At 44.3% G+C, this 19715-nt stretch overlaps 1 protein-coding gene across 2 annotated transcripts in view; it reads right to left on the bottom strand.

The window, feature by feature from the left end:
- Positions 1-19715, bottom strand: part of ASIC2 (acid sensing ion channel subunit 2) — a 1882574-nt gene that overhangs the window by 252387 nt on the left and 1610472 nt on the right. For both annotated transcript variants that reach the window (XM_069238055.1, XM_069238056.1), the window contains exon 6: positions 6872-7025. In XM_069238055.1, coding sequence (XP_069094156.1) covers positions 6872-7025 — 154 coding nt within the window. The remainder of the gene's footprint in view (positions 1-6871; positions 7026-19715) is intronic.

Below are 19715 nucleotides of genomic sequence, written 5' to 3'. Positions count from 1 at the left end.
GAACAAAACACAGACCAGCATTCATGCTTTTTCACATTTCATTCAGTCCCCAAAAATGGGGACTTTAATAATGCCATTTAGCACTTGCTTTGAACAGATGAAAATGGAAAAAGGGGAATGTTGTGGGTCAGCGGTCAAGAGCAGTGGGTGTGGGTGGGTGTAGCAGAGCAGAAGAAGACTGGGTCCGGTGTTGTCTGCTACCACAGAGGTACAGGAGGGGTGTGGACAGGGGCCTAGCTAAGCCTCTCTCTACAGATCCTACCCAAAATCATTCACATACAGTTAAACAAAATTCAGTCTTTTCCAAGCTGCCCTTACTGTGTATCGAAAAACCATGTGGTTGGTCCAAATGGTATCTTACCCAGTGGTACCACTCAGAGCAACTTGTGATTAGATGCCCTAATTGTTAATGGGATGGATATTATCTTCTGGAGATAGGGAGAGAGGATGAGGTAGTTGAGGCATACCCTAGGATTCCTAAGTGGTTAAGAGCTGCCTTTGAGGAGGCAGGAGGTTTATCCCGTGGTAGGTTGATGTATGTCCCTGACAGGACTACTGGGTTGCTAGTTTGCTTTTGTTCCTAGTTTCAGGTTGTTCTTAACTCTTTGGTTAAGATGTGTAAGGTGTAGGATGCAGTGGCAGCCATTGTAATATGTCAAGGGGGGGAGTGGGGTGGAGGACGACAGGGAAAACATTTTTGGAAAATAAAAAGGAAAACACTTATCTCACATCGCACTGCCCTGTCCGTCATCTGCTGCCATCTTGCTGCTCTTTTGGTGTCCCAGCATTCACTGGAACACCAGCACTGGCTCCCCAGCAATCATGATGTTGCTTACATCCTAAACATTGCATGTAAGCAGCATCAGGATTGGTCACACACAAGCCTTGAGTGTGTGCTGTTTCTCCAGCCCAGCTGTGTATACAGCTGGGTTGGAGAAACCTAAGTGCGCATGTGGGTTTGGTGGCCTCAGACAGCTGGCCAAACACACATGTGCACTTAGTGCACTCTCCCTACCTCCCCCTGCACCTTCCTGTGGCCCAGGCCCACCCATCCCTGCACCTGCTAGCTGAGCCAGCAGATGAAAAATGATGAAAAGTAAAATGATAGCAAGCTGTTGTTTTATTTTTCAGCTGCTGGCTTAGCCGGGGGCGATACCCCTCCACCACTGCAGAGGAGCCGCCCCTGATAAGATGTGTCCTAGATTTGACAAATGAGCGTGTGTCTGGCACTTCTGTTCCAGAATCTGAGTCAGCAACATTTTTATAAGGCCCTGGACAGGTGGTAAATATCGGCAGAGGGTCGGTATAGGTTGGAGGTAGAGGGTGGCTGGGATCAAAGTTTGTCCAGAGCCATACTATGATATAGCCAGCCTGGAAGAAGCACTGTCTGTCCCCCCATGCTGTTGCATGAGTTGGGTGCGAGTCAGGCTCTGCCTCTACCTGTAGCCCCTGACTCTTGCTGAGCATTTTACTGGGTAAGGATCTGTACCTGGTCAAATCTGGTCCAGTGTTTCTTGAACGAGTAATCCCAGATTTTAAAACACCATTCAACGCATAGTGCGCTTCAGGGAAACTGATCTGCTGTAGTCATAATGAGGGCCATAGTTGTAGATTGTAACCCTTTCTGATTGACTGGAAGGCAGTGGATTGACAGTAACAGTAAAAAGATTTAGTCAAACATTGCAGGCACAAAATGAGGCAATCCACCTAGTTCCATACTGTTAGAAATGGGGTTTTTGGTTGGCAGTCAGGTTGCCCTCTGTCCAAGCAAGGACCCTCACTCTAGTCAGGGTAAGTCACACACAATCCAAAATCAGCCTGTTCTCACCCTTCGGTAGCTTGGCACGAGCAGTCAGGCTTAACTTAGAAGGCAATGTGTAAAGCATTTGTGCAATAAATCATACAACACCATAGTATAACACCACAAAAATACACCACACAGTGTTTAGAAAAATATAGAATATTTATCTGGATACTTGTAGGTCAAAACGATCAAAGTTGCAATACGGATTTGTAAAGATATCACTGAGAAGTGATATTAAGTGTCTTTAAGTCTTTAAAAAGCAATAAAGTGTCTTTCAAGCACAGAGTACCTGGTTTCTGGTGGGAAATCTCCTCAGAGGGCCACAGGAGAAGAGATGCGTGGAAAAAGGGGTGTGTGCGTCGATTTCCTCTCAGCACACACAGACTCGCGTCGTTCTTTTCCACGCGGGGAAGTCGGGCGTCGTTTTCCGGCACGTAGACAGTCTCTTTTTGTGGATCGCGGGGATTACCAGATGTCCCGGGTCTGTGCGTGGATTCTCCTGCTTATTTTCCGGCTGCGCGTCGTTCTGCGGGGCTGCGCGTCGAAGTTTCGATCTCACGGTAGGCGTCGCGTCGATTCCTCCTTGGAAGTCGGGCGGCGTTGTCCTTGCGAGGCCGTGCGTCAAAGTTTCGCACTCACGGTAGGCGTCGCGTCAATTTCTCCTGGAAAGTCGGGCGGCTTTGTCCTTGCGAGGTTGTGTGTCGAAGTCTCGATCGTCCCGAGGGCGTCGCGTCGATCAGCGTCGGTGTGCGGCGTTTTTCTCGCCGCGAAACAAGCTGTGCGTCGAAATTTTCGCCGCACGGAGCGTCCAAGTGAAAGGAAGAAGTCTTTTTGGTCCTGAGACTTCAAGGAACAGGAGGCAAGCTCTATCCAAGCCCTTGGAGAGCACTTTCACAGCCAGACAAGAGTTCAGCAAGGCAGCAGGGCAACAGCAAGACAGCAGTCCTTTGTAGAAAGCAGACAGGTGAGTCCTTTGAGCAGCCAGGCAGTTCTTCTTGGCAGGATGTAGTTTCTGGTTCAGGTTTCTTCTCCAGCAAGTGTCTGATGAGGTAGGGCAGAGGCCCTGTTTTATACTAAGTTGTGCCTTTGAAGTGGGGGTGACTTCAAAGAGTCTCTAAGAAATGCACCAAGTTCCCTTTCAGCGCAATCCTGTCTGCCAGAGTCCCAGTAGGGGGTGTGGCAGTCCTTTGTGTGAGGGCAGGCCCTCCACCCTCCCAGCCCAGGAAGACCCATTCAAAATGCAGATGTATGCAAGTGAGGCTGAGTACCCTGTGTTTGGGGTGTGTCTGAGTGAATGCACAAGGAGCTGTCAACTAAACCTAGCCAGACGTGGATAGAAGGGCACAACAAGATTTTAGTGCAAAGAAATGCTCACTTTCTAAAAGTGGCATTTCTAGAATAGTAATATTAAATCCGACTTCACCAGTCAGCAGGACTTTGTATTACCATTCTGGCCATACTAAATATGACCTTCCTGCTCCTTTCAGATCAGCAGCTGCCACTTCAACAGTGTATGAGGGCAGCCCCAATGTTAGCCTATGAAAGGAGCAGGCCTCACAGTAGTGTAAAAACGAATTTAGGAGTTTCACACTACCAGGACATATAACTACACAGGTACATGTCCTGCCTTTTACCTACACCGCACCCTGCTCTAGGGGTTACCTAGGGCACACATTAGGGATGACTTATATGTAGTAAAAGGGGAGTTCTAGGCTTGGCAAGTACTTTTAAATGCCAAGTCGAAGTGGCAGTGAAACTGCACACACAGGCCTTGCAATGGCAGGCCTGAGACAGGGTTAAGGGGCTGCTGAGGTGGGTGGCACAACCAGTGCTGCAGGCCCACTAGTAGCATTTAATCTACCAGCCCTAGGCACATGTAGTGCACTCTACTAGGGACTTACAAGTAAATTAAATAGTCAATCATGGATAAACCAATCAGTAGTACAATTTACCCAGAGAGCATATGCACCTTAGCACTGGTTAGCAGTGGTAAAGTGCCCAGAGGTCAAAAGCCAACAACAACAGGTCAGAAAAAATAGGAGGAAGGAGGCAAAAAGTTTGGGGATGTCCCTGTCAAAAAAGCCAGGTCCAACACATACCCTCTAGATTTCCCCAGATTTCTTGCTACAAGGGATCTAAAGACACCCTTGCAATTTTCAGACAGCATTTTCTGTGAGACCGTATACAGACTACCATCACCAAAAAGGAGTGATGCTTTATGGATGTAGCTGCAATCTTACTCAGCAGAAAAAGCTAAGGGCCTCAATTACAAGAATCTGATGCATCGTCATTGATGCATCAGATTTCTTGCACATGCCACACACAGATTAGGTCTCCAGTTTTCAATAATGAGTCAGTAGGGGGTCCCTGGATTCCAATAATGATTCAAAGGGGGTCCCCGGGTTCTAGTCAGGATAAAGTGGGGGTCCACAGATGTCAAAAAGTTGGGAACTACTGCTTTAAGATATCGAAACCGCCATTGTTTCTTTGCAGGTAGTCCTAAATATGAATTCACACCTTGCATTTGTTGACTACTAGCCCTAAAGTGGATGATTAAACTTGTCAGAATATTGCTTGTCCTGTAATGGCGGCATCACAGACCCTCAGTTATGCTGTGCAGTTAGTTGAATTGTGTTGAAATTAAGGAGGCATGCAAGTGTAACAGAAGGCATGCAAAATGACCAAAGAGCATTCATTTTACTATATGAGCCATGGCACTTCGGACGAGCAAGCTCGAATAATATATTTCATCTTCTGGTTTGTGTGTTCTTAAGCCCTGGTGCCGTGTGCAATGGTTTTGTTTAGCGTTGCTAAAGAGAAGCACATTCTCTTCTGTAAGACTTCTCGGCATGAGTTTGCGGCTTGAGATGTGGTGTGGCTGTGCATAGCTTATTTCTGTTTAATATTTCACTTACTATTGGAGAGTGACATATTGTCATCTGTATGGTTCTTGGCACTGTTTGGCATGCAAGAGATCGTTGCACTTTGTGTGTTCTTTTGAGGTTAGTATTTGTAGTTAGAGAGTAATAATTTACCAGCTGTACACCCGTGGTGTTGTGCTTGTAGCAGGAGAGTGTGCTGTTTGTGAGCCTAGCGTAACGACATTGACATGTGATACGTGATTAGGCATAATGCACGTAGTCGGTCCTTTTCCGTACAGACATCACACTAGATATCTGCACTCTATATTTTACTTATATTTTAAAGTCATATGGTGAACACTGCAGGCACAGTACAAACGGAAGCAACATACATCAATTTTCACAGTTCCTGCAATACATGAGCTAGTAGAGGTCTCTCGCACGTGATAAATGTGAAAAACAGAAATTAAGCAAAATACACGAAACCTGGATGCAAATTTACTAATATTTGGTGCAAAGCAGCATTGCAACTTGTTGCACTGTGACAAATGGGGAGGGCAGGAATGGGCCATGTTTATTAAGATACAGAGCATTCTTGCTCTCGTTTTATTCTAGCACACTTGTGGCTGCCAAGCACCAATGGTGGCACCCTTGCACCATGGTGTACTGGTGCATGTGCTATAGATATTATCGTTATTGGACACGTTCATAAACAAATCAATCCTATCTGGCTTTTCCCTCTTGCTACATGTGCTGTACAAAGCAGCAAATGTAGAAACAGGAAGAAACAAGGCGAAATAAACATATTTTTCTTGTTACGCCTCCCATGGGAAGGAATACAATTCTGACACATATCCAGGTTTACTAGTGTTAGTAAATCTGGGAATGCACCAAAAGCTAAGACCGCAATTTATGGACTTGGCGCAGGACAGCACAGCAAGTCACCCTACTGTGCTGCCCTGCATGAAAGGGAAAGGGCAGGAATGTGCCTCATCCATGGGATATGGCACCTTCCTTTCCTTTCCCCCTGCACTGGTGCCATTTCGGCAGCTTAGTGCCAATGCAGGCACCATTGCACCATGTTCCAAGCGTGCCTGTGTTGCATGCAGGATTGTTTTTGTGCAGGAAGGGGCACCTTCCTACACAAAAACAGACCTGGGTATGTGTGCTGCAGAATCAAGGACACATAGAAAGAGGAAAAAAATGAGGAGAAATAAATATATTTCTCCTTTTTGCACTTCCCTGGGGGGAGGTGTAAGGTTTTCATGTGTCCCCAGGTTTATATGGACTTGTAAATCTGGGGATGTGTCAAAACCCATCGGTGTTGCATGGGTAACACCCACTTCATTTCCTGTTGAACATCTCCCTAACGCAGAGTAAGGCAATGCATCACTTTACACTGCGTTTCCTTTCTCCATATCTATGAGGCCATACAAAGCCATGCAAAGTGGCTTTGCATGGCCTTGTAGATGTGGTTGAATGGTTTGCTCCACCACTGCATCACTAAATGTGACGCAACGGTGATGCAAGCCTATCTTAAATATGCCCCTAAGGGTCGATACATGTGAACACCTACTTTTCACCTATGGAATGCCTTCCTAGGGCAGAGTAACACAAGGCAGTAGCTTGCACTGTTGTGCCTTACTCCCAATTTACTATCCCACGCACAGCCACACGCAAAGGGGCTCCGAGTGCCATGGTAAATCTAACTTAAAGACTTGTGTTGCTCTTGCGTGACACAAGGGCGACACAAGCAATTCATAAACGAGGCCCCTAATATTGTGGAAGAAGCAAAAAGTTCATTTTAGCAACAAAAAAAAATGCACTGACTCAATTACAATCCTATGCATTCAAGTGAGCGAGTTCGGGCAAATTATTTTTAGGTAATTTGCCTCCATTTCCTGTCTCATTTGGGTGAGCTGCATACCATTTTTTATGTCTGGTAACCATACATATAGTAGCGGGTCAACAATTCTTAGAAAATCCTCTTGCAGGTTGGCTAAATTAATTTGACAAAAGCCAATCAGCAGATCCTGCTGCTCTATTGTTGCTCTGCCTGAAAGACAGATTGTATACGGCAATATCTGCTCTTGCTAATTATAGTCCCAGGTGGCTAACAGCGCCCTGATGTAAATAAATCATTACTACTTATTATCGCGTGTCCCCCAAAGCTCTGTAGAGTGCTGCACGCCACTCATTTACTTACGAAATGTATTTTTCTGTCTTGTTAAATTTCCTCTCAAGGTACTTGGCCGACATCTTGCTGGGAATCTTCACCATGGAGAGCTCTTTGTTGTACCTCGTCAGGTTGCAGGGCATCCTGCAGACGCAATAAGTAGTGTCTCTCTCAGCAAGGAGGCCTACGGAGAAGAAGGCAAAACAATAATGTCAGCAGGTGCTTGAACTCATTAGCGGTAGACGGATTAGGTACAACACAGACAACAGAGCGCGCACTTCAATAAGTTGGCAAGAAAATCCATTCATTTCGGGGTAACGGATAGGTTACCCAAGCCCTAGAATTCAGGAGCTCTTTTGGTAAATAGCTATTTTAAAAAGACAATTGCAACTGAGTCCTTCTCTTGTTTGACTCCTCTGACATGTGAATGGCTCAGCCTCAGCCTTGATAACCCTTCAGAGGGCTGAGCCCCTGAAAGTCTCCTGGTTTCTCAAGACTGTTTTTGTTTTTGCAGATGCTTTCTCACTAAATGTTATAAAAAGTGTCATTCACATCACCACTCAATGTTCAATAAACACCTAAAACCAGCCGTTCACATCGCTATCTATTTATTGCTATGAATTAGCATGATGCCCCTTCGCCAGCTAACTCCACTTTGTGCTCGTCCACACTTTAAACTCAAGAAACATTATTTAGCTCTCGGCAGCCCTGTGGTGATCAGAGCAAGTAGGGCTGTGACCTGTGTCTGGTTAGGATGACAACACATCCCTCTCTTCTACCACGCACCATGTTCCCTGCACAAACACCACCTTCTTCACATCTCTTTGCAAAGGATATTGCATCTTTTTATACCACCCTTGAAATTAATCTTTACCAGATGCAATTAAAACATCAAAGCATGGGACGCCAGAGGCCCTAAGCATTTTGAACAGGTGCAGCACCGAGCCTGTCACGGCACAGCAGCTGGTGCACATGTACTCCAAACCTTTTCGTAGAGGATGGTACCTACCTGCCTGTTAGAGCATAGTTATTTAAATTGTGGTGATGCTGCTCCAAATAACAATTACCTACTACATGACACTTACTCTTTACCACTTCGAATACCAAAAAATCAGCACAAAGGTCAGATCTCCTAATGAAAGCAGCAGGATTATCAGGATGCTGACCTGGAATATCACCTAAGCAAGAATGGTGTCAGAACTTGCATATACGCAAACCCATCCATCTTTACATTCACTGCAGGGACTTAAGCACCCACTCCACAGATCTGTCTGTAACCTACATGTAACCTTCACCAAAACTGTACATATTCTTTGAGAAGTAAAAGCTACTTCTTGTGTGCCGTGCCCGATCTGCTCTGCAGGAAATGGTAGGTTGCATGTATTGCCATCTGTGAAAACGTGAAGCTTGCTTTGCTGTTGCCACATTGTCCCAGTTCTGTGAGGAAATAAAGATTGCCCTGCTTCTGCCCCGGTTGTACCTGTAGTGTGATGAGAAATGCTTGTGCTGATGCTACCCTAGCTATATCTGTTTTACTGAAGTTGGGAAGCTTGCAGTGTTTCTACCCAAGGTATTTGTTCTATGAAGAGCGGTGTATTAAATGCTGTTGCTCCATCTTATAAAAATGCAAAGGATAGTTTGAATGCACTTGCATAACATGCAAGCCCAGTTAGAAGCATTTGTTGAACCAAGTGAAAAAAGTAGTTGAAGGGCTCCGACTCAGAGACCCTCGTTTCAATCACAGCTCCCAAGCTTTACCAAACTGTATGATCCTGGACAAACACCTGCCTACTTTTCCATAATCATCACATTTGAGAGCTGTGGAAATGGCCCTTTTTGCAGGGTTATCCCCAAACTTTTTGCCTTCTTCCTCCTATTTTTTTAGGTCTGTTTTTGCTAGTTTATTGTCTCTGCGCACTTTACCACTGCTAATCAGTGCTAAAGTGCAAGCGCTCCCTAGGTAAATTATACTGTTGATTGGTTTCTCCATGATTGGCATATATGATATACTGGTAAGTCCCTAGTAAAGTGCACCAGAGGTGCCAAGGGCCTGTAAATCAAATGCTACTAGTGGTCCTGCAGCAGTGATTGTGCCACCCAAAGAAGTAGCCCTGTAAACTGCAGTGTCTGTGTGTACAGTTTTAAACTGCCAATTCGACCTGGCAAGTGTACCCACTTACCAGGCTCAAACCTTCCCTTTTGGTACATGTAAAGCACCCCTAAGGTAGGCCCTAGGTAGCCCCATAGGCAGGGTGCAGTGTAGTTAAAAGGTAGGACATGTACTGGTGTGTTTTACATGTCCTAACAGAGAAACACTGTTGAATTCGTTTTTTAACTGTTGCAAGGCCTATCTCCCTTATAGGTTAACATGGGGGATGCCTTTAAATAACTTTAAAGCGCAGATTTCCTTTGAGGGTGGATGGAAATATGGAGGTTGGGGTCTCTGAACTCATAATTTAAAAATACATCTTTTAGTGAAGTTGGTTTTTTGATTGTGAGTTTAAAAATGCCACTTTTAGAAAGTAGGCATTTTCTTGCTTAAACCATTCTATGACTCTGCCTGTTTGTGGATTCCCCGTCTGGATCAGTTTGACAGTTGGGCTGTTCACACCTCTCCTCTAGACAGTGACACAAAGGGAGCTGGGGTGTAGCCTGCATAACTTGATGAGCCATCTGAGCTAAACTGGAGGGAATAGTGGTCACTTACACCTGAAAGGGCAGTGCCTACCCTCACACTATGCAGTCTCCAAACCTCCTGGTGTGTGTCTGGGGCCTGGCCTGGACAAGGAAGGATCTTGCAAACACTTGAGACTTTGCTTTGAAGTTTGCCAACTTCAAAGGCAGAAAGGGGCATAAGAAGAGGACCCAAAACCCCACACTTTTAGAATCAAGAGGAACCTCTGCCCAGGAGAAGAGATGAAGGAGGAGTACTCTCCCTTTTCTGTGTTGCTTTGCTGGGCTGGCCTGCAGTTGCTGCTTCTGCCTGCAAAGAGTGCTAAGGGTGAACTGTGCTGTGTGCCCTGCTTGAGAGAGCTCTCCAAGGGCTTGGAGTAGAGCTTGCCTCCTGTTGGAAGTCTCAGGGACACCAAAGGCTTCAGATTTCTCTGGGAACTCTTTGATTTGTGCTGTTCAAGATGAGAAACCACTGTGCCACCCCCAATGAAGCCACTGGCCTGCACCGTGACCGATGCCACACAGAGCCACATTGCCCGCTTCACACCACGACCTTGGTCTCACCAACACCGTCATTGGACAACTTCACCGAACCCCTGCTTGCACTGCGACCTGTGGGCCCTTCACTCCAGCACCACCTGCTCACACCACAGCCTGGGCATCCCCAATGCCGCCACTCCTGCTGATACCAGTGCCGCTGCCTGCACCGTGGCCTGTGGACTTGCTCGTGAGGTACACAAAGCACTGTCCTGTCCCGCACTACAGCCCCGGTCTACTGACGCCAGCATCATTGACTCCAATGTCATCACCAGGAATCCTGCCTGCACCGTGGCCTGTGGACACCGCTTGTGAGGTACACAAAGCACTGTCCCACCCCTCACCACTGGCTTGGGCCTACCAACGACAGTGCTTCAGCAATGACGATGCTGCTGCCTGCAACACGACCTGGTGACACTGCACTTCACACTACACCGCTTTACACCGCAGCCCTGGTCACACCAATGCTGCTGGACACCGTCACCGAGCCTCTGCCTGCATCATGACCTATGGCCACCTCACATCACATCGTCCCGCTTCGCACCACAGCCCCAACACCATCCATGCCAGCGCTCCTGACTTCATCGGCCCTGAATTTCATCTGCAATGTGTGGGACTTCAAGGGCCAGACGACCCCAGCACCAACACCACGACGCCAGCGACACAGCTCTCTGGAGCTCCCGTGAGGATCACGACACCCTGCAATTCCAAAGGTACTGTTTGCAGGTGTTCCTGACACCATAGCGAGCACGCGATGACGTGGCTGGCCTGAACTGTTGGTTTTGTTGAGCACGATGCCGTGATAGCCCCAGGTGGATCTATTGACTTCAAGGAGCTGTATTTTTGAGTAAATCTTGCGGAATTCATATATTTATTACTGTATGGCAGATTTTGATGGTATTTGGTCTTGTTTCATACAGATAAATATTGGCTATTTTTCTAAAACTGGTGGGGGGACCTTTTGTAGTGTTTTCACTGTATTACTGTGTGTTATGTGCAAATGCTTTACACACTGCTTCTGAGAGAAGCCTGATTGCTCGTGGCAAGCTACCAAGGGGGTGAGCAGGGGTTATCTGAGCGGGTATTTCCCTTATGCTGACCAGAGTTAGGGTCCCTGCTTTGACAGGGTGCAAACATTCTGCAAACTAGAGACCCCATTTTTAACAAGAGCACCTTAAAACGATATAGTACAGGATGTGCATTGCATAAAAGTCTCTCATATATGGTTTAATTGAAAATAACATTCTCTATAACAGCAACAAACGTCTGGTATAGGTGGCAAAAGACAACTGACTTCCTCTTGGAGGGCTAATTAAATTGTCATCAAGGCAGTAGGGGAAATGGGGAAAGAACGCAATACCCACCCAGGGTTGGAATTAAACAATGTCCATTCAGGTAACTTTTTCCATCCTGGCTTCCAAGACTGACCAAAAAGCGTGACACTAGGTGGTTACTTTTCTTTCCTGTGCCTCAGTTTCCATGACCATCACATCTGAGAGTGTTCAATTAATTCAGTTTGTGGTGCACACTGTACAGCAATATAGTGTGTGGTGTAAAAGACCACACTGTTGCTCCATCTATCATAGTAAAAATGCTTACATAAGAGAAACAAGACAAATGACTTGCTTCTCCAGTCATTAACTGCAGCAAGTTTGTGGATCAATAATTCTAATGAAGGCCTCTCACTAATCTAAGGTGCTAAAATGAAACAATGCAAAAACAAGTTTTTATTTTAACGTTTGTAACTCAACTATAAATAAAGTAGGGCTGCAGGTCCAGGATGAGCCACAAGTGCTGTTTTCCTCATTGTGCGCCTTTTCTAGACATGCTGCAACACAGACGGAGCTTCTCAGGATTACGGGACCCGGCCATCACTGCTTCACTACAACTGCCCTACTGGTGCTGGTACTGGTACTGAGACAGGAGATGCTTTGGTGTTGGAAGCGTGGGTTGAGGTTTCAAGGCCTACGAACGCTAACTTCCCACAACTAGTCAGCTTTGAGTGCTGCCTGGCACTGCTGGAAAGGCTTGTTTCATACTAAAGACTATGATTACTGTGACTCACTCTGCAAACATGCTGCACATGATGGCTGTCTTGCCAAAAGCACATTGCAAGACTTCATGGACGAGTGGGTTGGAGGAAATTTGCTAACTCACACATACCTGTTTGAGGCTGTGAACAATCCCTATGACGCATGGATTGTTTCATAATATTTAGCGCAAGATATTTATATTCCTAAGTCTACATATCTGATCCCATAGGGGCAATATTTAAACACCAAAACATGCTGATGGAAAAGAGATAGGGTATGTTCCTCAGCACTCCTATTTTTAGACCTGTGGTAAGGAGACACAAATAAACAATATTTTAGCTCTCCCACATACATTTTAATATACGTCCTACAGTTTAACAGAAGCAGAAAATATATGTTGACATAAGTACTATTTGCTGGGGGATTGCTAGTAAATTAAATGTGCGAATTAAGTGTAAGCCATCTTGACCATATTTTATGGAGATAGAACAAGCACTTTACCACTGGGTAACAGGGAGAAAAGTGCACTGACTCCTAATGCCAACAAAAATGGGTTCAGCAATAGCAAAAATCTGGGAGAGACCCTGCTAAATGGGCCAATAATGACATATCTTTAGACAGTTTGGGAGTTTGCCACTTGATACTGATGAATTAATCAACTGAGTCCACTATGAAGAAATATGAACGCTTACCTCTTGTGGAGGGGATTTGAGCAGCAATGTGACATGCTGGTTTGGTATTGGCTATTGCCTTGATGAGTTCACTTCACTTTTGCTAACTTTCCTCAATGAGCCCCAGTTGGCATTATTCTTATAAGTGAAGGAAAAACAATGATCATTCAATGCCTCTGTTTGAGGAACGGTTCAATCTTTTGGATCCTGTCAGTTAAGAAGTCTGACAGGTCATCACATTTCTCTCTAAATGAATTAACCTCTGTTTTTGTTGTCAGGCTGTATTGCTTTTTAATGATATTGAATAGCTTCTCTAAATGTTTTTTTTGTTAGGTCTAGTAGTATTCTATAAAGGGCATCTTTAATCTTCAAAGACATTGTTTTTGTACTTTCTAGTTTCTATGCAAACTATGGTGGGGTTTACAGTAGAAGGATTATGTCTCTGTCATTCTACCACTAATCTGTGTTGTTCTCTCTCCTCATTAAGATCATTCTTATACCATGTAAGGGGAGATCTTATTCTTCAACTTCTGTGACACAGGTTCTTCCATAATATAGCTTGTGGTTTCATTGTAATACTTAGTCATAAGAGTTGCTGAAGTATTTTTCATTTTGGAGTATAAACTTGTTAGACTTTTCATCCTTGGCGTGGTCTCCCTTAACTTATTGCCTCTGTTTCCCATGTTGTTGATGTGTGATAAACTCTGTTTTTTGCTGTTTTTGTTACTCTGGGCACTTTACCACTGCTAACCAGTGCTAAAGTGCAAGTGCTCCTATACAAAACGTGTATGTAATTGGCTTATCCATGATTGGCATATTTGATTTACTAGTAAGTCCCTAGTAAAGTGCACTAGAGGTGCCAGGGCCTGTAAATCAAATGCTACTAGTGGGCCTGCAGCACTGGTTATGCCACCCACATAAGTAGCTCTGTAATCATGTCTCAGACCTGCAGTGTCTGTGTGTGCAGTTTTTAACTGTAAATTCGACTTGGAAAATGTACCCACTTGCCAGGTCTAAACTTTCCCTTTTCTTACATGTGAGGCACCTTTAAGGTAGGCCCTATGTAGCCCCAAGGGCAGGGTGCAGTGTATGGTTAAGGTAGGACATATAGTAATGTGTTTTATATGTCCTGACAGTGAAATACATCTAAATTTGTGGTTCACTGTTGCAAGGCCTGTCTCCCTCATAAGTTAACAAGGGGCCACCTTTAAATATGATAGTGTAGATTCGCTTTGGGAGCGGATAGACATGGAGTTTGGGGTCTCTGAGCTCACAATTTAAAAATACATCTTTTAGTAAAGTTGATTTTAAGATTGTGTGTTTGAAAATGCCACTTATAGAAAGTGAGCATTTTCTTGCCTAAACCATTTCTGTGACTGCCTGTTTGTGGATTCCCTGTCTGGGTCAGTTTGACAGTTGGGCTGATTGCACCTCTCACTAGACAGTGACACAAAGGGAGTTGGGGTGTAGTCTGCATTTCTTGCTGGACCATCTGTGCTAGGAGGGAGAGGAGGAGTGGTCACTTACACCTTGAAGGCCTGTGCCTGCCCTCACACAATGCAGTCTCCAACCCCCTGGTGTGTGATTCAAAAGGCCAGGGCACTCGTATGAAATAAGATAAGAGCCTGTACAGTTAGGTTCTTGGTCTTCGGAAAATCAATATATAATCCAAACAGAGTTAAAGTTAAAATTCAGTGTCTTTATTCTTGTGCGAGGTTTATATACATGTTCATCACATCAGAAAGATTCCATATGTGGTCATCACAACAACATCTAACAGCCAACACGTGTTTCGTCTCCGAGAAATTAATCTCATTGACTTCCTCAGGGCTGTAAAAAACATAATAATGAGCTTGGTCATAATCTGTAGTTATACGTGATTATGGAAAATTAATACCTGGCACTAAAATCGTGGCCAAGTCCTTCATCAGCACCACGTGAGTGTCTAAAATCATCAAGTGACATTACCAAATGGAGCCACAGAGAAAAAACTGTGATTACAGTTTACCACAAGTGATAAACTTGGTATTATTATAAATATCACCAAAAGTTTGATGTGCACGTGAAACGAAGTAGAAATTGAGAATTAGAAATAGGGATAAAGACTCCCACTAGATATGTGGTGATGAGAAACAGAAATATACTCTTGATGACAGGGTGTCATTAGGAAAAAAGGAAACAGAAAGGCGTCATAACACCTAGGAAATTGGTGAGTGAGTTTGCTAAATTAAGCATTCGCAAGTGTGTCTGAATAAAGGAAAACGTACCAAAATATAAGTAAGGTGTTAACATGGATAGATGGCTTATCCTAATCAAGTAAAACTCTTCAAGATAATTTACGATCTGAAATAAAATGATTGTAAGTCATTAGGAGGTAGATAATGAGTACGCTGAATTTAAAAGGAACTAACAAAAGGACTATCACGTACCAATAGAGAAAGAGTAGTGGGAATCACGTGACGGGGGCAAAACACTATTATCCCCGAGTCTTCGTGAGGGAGTGCTCATAAGTCAGCACGTATGGATCCAAAATCTTTTACGGTGCGATCTAGAAGAGAAGATCGCTATACTAAGGAAGAAGTGACAAGCATAAGCAATATGGCGTAAATCTAAAAGAAAAAGGTCACGTACCTATAAACAAAACAGTTCTTTTAGGTAAATTCTTGTGTTGGGGGCGCTGTGTCTTGCTCCCCGATAATTAAGCTGGCGTGTATGTAGAGAAAAAGGACGTGTAAGCCCTCCGTCTCATCTAAAACCGATGTAACAAAGATTATATTCATATGTTGCTTCTAAGTTGAGCAACCAGACTCAGCCCCCTCAAAATAAGGTGCAAAATACATAGGTTAACATTAATGTCACTTACCTAGAGGTATAAGGTATGGAAGAGACACAGAGTAAGGTCTCAGGAGTGTGTGTGAAACTCCTCGGCATGACGGGCAGTATGTTTGTTTAGTCCTTCTTTTATTCGATGATGAGAATCATCGGCTGGTCCGAAATAGAAAAAGGACAGAGTGTTGGAAGAAAAAGTGGGCGCCATCTTGGAGTGTGAAAGACACAACTAAAAGACAGTGTCCTACTGGGAGGATGAATTTGCTAAGCATTATCTAACACGAATAATCTTCGGTGCTTCCAAAAATTGATAGAAAGACACTGAATAAGGTCTTACACTACACAGAGTAAGGTCTCAGGAGTGTGTATAAAACTCTTCGGCATGACGGGCAGTATGTTTGTTTGGTCCTTCTTTTAATCGATGATGAGAATCATCGGCTGGCCCGAAACAGAAAAAGGACAGAGTGTTAAAAGAAAAAATGGGCGCCATCTTGAAATTGCTATGCATTAATTAATGCGAACAGCCTTAAGCGCTTACAAAATTGATAGAAAGACACTGAATAAGGTGTCACACGACACAGAGTAAGGTCTCAGGAGTGTGTATAAAATTCTTCGGCATGTCGGGCAGTATGTTTATTTGGTCCTTCTTTTAATCGATGAGGAGAATAATGTAACTTAGAAGTAATTTGTTCGAAGGGTCCCAAGAATAAGAGATGATACAAAATAGTAAAAACAAAGTGTAATCAGCCAAGTAATCCTAAGTAATCATCGTCCTAATTATTCGTTTCACGTGATCATCAAAGATTGGTGATACTTACCAATAAAGTGTGAATTCATATGTAATGTAAATACTGTAATAATAGTAACACTTCACATTTGAACGGAGTTCACCATCTTAGCACCAGAATTAAACTGGGCTCATTCTTCCATATTAGGTAGTGTTGTATACTCTGTTGATAGAGTTTGACAGTAATGATTAAGTTCATATTTGGACATACAGTGTACAAAGACCCACGAGGAGGGAATAGAGAATTACACTTTAGAAGACGTGAATGTACTTGGATCCTCAAATTAAGAGCAGTGGAGGAAGGTCTTAACACAAATTATGAAATGGAGTACTTCCTAGGTGATTAATTTTACTATCATAATAACGTATAACTTGTACACTGTTTGTCCAAATATGACCCCGCTCCCGCGGAGTCTATTTGGAGATCCCCGCTGGAACGGCAGGCGGAAACCTGGTTTCTGCCCGCTGGCCCAGCGGGGATCTCGGCCGCAACATGGGAGCCGGCTCCAAATGGAGCCGGCGGTGTTGTGGCGGTTCGACGGGTGCAGTTGCACCCGTTGCGCTTTTCACTGTCTGCTATGCAGACAGTGAAAAGCTCCATGGGGCCGCGGCAGGGACCAGGCCGGACCAATGTGGCTTCTGCCACGGTCGTAATGCCCGAGTTTGTACCGCCAGCCTGTTGGCGGTACAAACTCCAAAACAGCCCTGGCGGTCTTTGACCGCCAGGGTTGTAATGAGGGCCTAACACTGCACACACAGACACTGCAGTGGCAGGCCTGAGACATGATTACAGAGCTACTTATGTTGGTGGCACAACCAGTGCTGCAGGCCCACTAGAACCATTTGATTTACAGGCCATGGTCTAGTGCACTTTACTAGGGACTTACTAGTAAATCAAATATACCAATCATGGATAAATCAATCAACATTACAATTTACACAGAGAGCATATGCACTTTAGCACTGGTTAGCAGTGGTAAAGTGCTCAGAGTTCAAAAGCCAACAGCAACAGGTCAGAAAAAAAAGGTGGCAGGAGGCAAAAAGATTGGGGATGACCCTGCATAATCAAAAAAGTCTAACATAGGGTCAATAGAAGAAATAGCATATTGTTGGTATTTGGCGTACATGTGTCTTGGGGATGTGTGCATTCTACTGCAGTCGACCTCATCAATGTTGGGCATGCTCCAGCAAGAACTAAACAGGTTGGCTGCATTGTATGATTCTAATAAAGCATTGATGTCATCAGAGAGATAATTATGATCTCTCTTAAGGTGAGGATCCTTATTGTTACTTGGCATGGATGTCCAAGGGGGGTTGTCTTTGTTCGTTATGTATTGTAATGGAATGGGAGAAGTAAAGTGCTTTTTGATTCTTAGAGCAGATGTTCTCATAGATTTCATATCTACTGCCAGTGAATAAATGATACTAAGGATTCTATCTGTTTCTAAATGTCTTTGTATCTGAACAAAAAAAAAGAGAGATATGTTAAAAGGCAAAGAAAAAACATCCATCTGGGACAATGTGGAGGTTCTCAATCCATACTCAGGTGGTTTCCTTGTGTATGCTGAAGTAAGAATACTACGTTTTCCATCTATTAGTGGAGCTGTGAAGAGTGCCCAACCAGTGTAAAAGGTCATTTTAAAAGTTGCTCTTGTAAAGACAAGAATGTTTAATATGTATGTTGGTGCTTCTCTGTGCAATAAAGGTGGAACTTAGGTCACTTTTAGAAATGTTTGCCAGGGAGTAATGTGGATTATCTCTGATGCTGTGTGGGATAGATATGTGAGTAAATAGGCATGTTGCACTGCTTGCACTGTGATTTAGCTTTGACAACCAGTTTTCCACTGAAAAATCAACAGCACCAGAGTGTGCAGCAAAACAAGTTAATTTTGTTGCCACTCGAGTAGATATGCTACCCGAGTGGCAGCCTTCTGACCGCAAACAGTTGCGACTGCCCGTGACTGCCCATTTTGAAAAAATTCTCATTGGATGTCCTCTTAGTGACTGAACATCACACCACAGGGAGCCAAATGTCGCTCACCAACTTACTGTTTTGAAGCCACATGTAAAAAAGAATTATGCCACGTTTGGTTGGTAGAATTTTGCCAGAACTCCGCATTACAAGCATTAATGAAGAGTCCGCAAAATACTGCCAGCAGAAAATATTGTTTCGCCCATCCCTATATAAATGTAAGACCCAAACTATCCTATTTGGCTCCAGTTCTAGGTTCCCCTACACTAACTAAGGGGGTATGCTGAAGAAAGGCAGAGTGGGTATCTGCCAGACAGCCAGTTTCCCAGAGACGAATGGACATCACAAGCAATCTGCACATTTTGCTGAAAGACCTGTGAATCTGCCTGTTACCTGTCGGCCTCTCTGACATGCTGAGAAAGGAGAGATGAACTGCTGACTACGAAACAAACAACAAGCCCAACTTCTGAGATCTGAAAAGTTGCAACTCAGAAAAATGGACTGTTTCAGGGAGAGTAACCAGAGTGGACATGAGTCTGCCCAAGGTCTCTTGGACTCCCTGATTGTTTCTACCTTCAAGCAGTATGTGCCAAAACAGTTCACTGCCTATCATCCAGGGTGTTCTATCCAGTGACTGTTGACAGAGGACAATTGCCATGTGCTGGCTCAACCTTCTAGGCAACAAGACCATGGGCCCACACCATGGCCAAAGGAGGCAAAACAAACATCTGAAAGTTCAGAGATCTGCATGATCGGAGGCAAGTTCTAAACTCAAATGGAGCCCAAGATAACTATGTGGCAATCACAATAAATAGCAGAGTGAATTACATGTTTTCCTGAGGGTAAGGAACAGTGCCCCTGTGTGCCTCCTTTCCCACCCGATGCTGAAAGTCTGTATTTGAGGCCACTAGAGAGATGTCCTACATGTTTCTCCCATGTCTCCTGGGTTCAAAGGACCTGGAAGTACTTCTTTACATCAGGATATTCCGGTGAGGTGAACTAAGATGCCAGGGAAGCTGCAGCATGGGTGAGTGCTGGCACACTCAGTTCTTATAGAGTCCTTGGTGGCTCCACAAGAGCCTGTTACGCCTCTGTGTGTTCTTTCCACACAGTGATTTAGTGAGCCCTGATCTGGCACCACGGCAGGGAGTCTGGTGCTCCATTCTTCTGTTTTTGTGGAATGTGAGTCATTCAAATGTCCAATGAAACACCCATCTTGGTTTGGCATCATAACCTTTGTGCACTAGCAGACAGTAAAAAAATTGGAACTGGAATTCCATAAGCCTTGAGAACTGAGCACTACAAAGGAATCAAGACGAGCATATTTTCAGGAAGAAATGGATGACATTAGACATCTCACCTTGGGAAAATA

This window comes from Pleurodeles waltl, chromosome 6 (assembly GCF_031143425.1).
Source record: "Pleurodeles waltl isolate 20211129_DDA chromosome 6, aPleWal1.hap1.20221129, whole genome shotgun sequence".
Taxonomy (NCBI): Eukaryota; Metazoa; Chordata; class Amphibia; order Caudata; family Salamandridae; genus Pleurodeles; species Pleurodeles waltl.
Note: the sequence above shows the minus strand (reverse complement) of the source record. Positions and strands in the feature narration are given on the sequence as shown.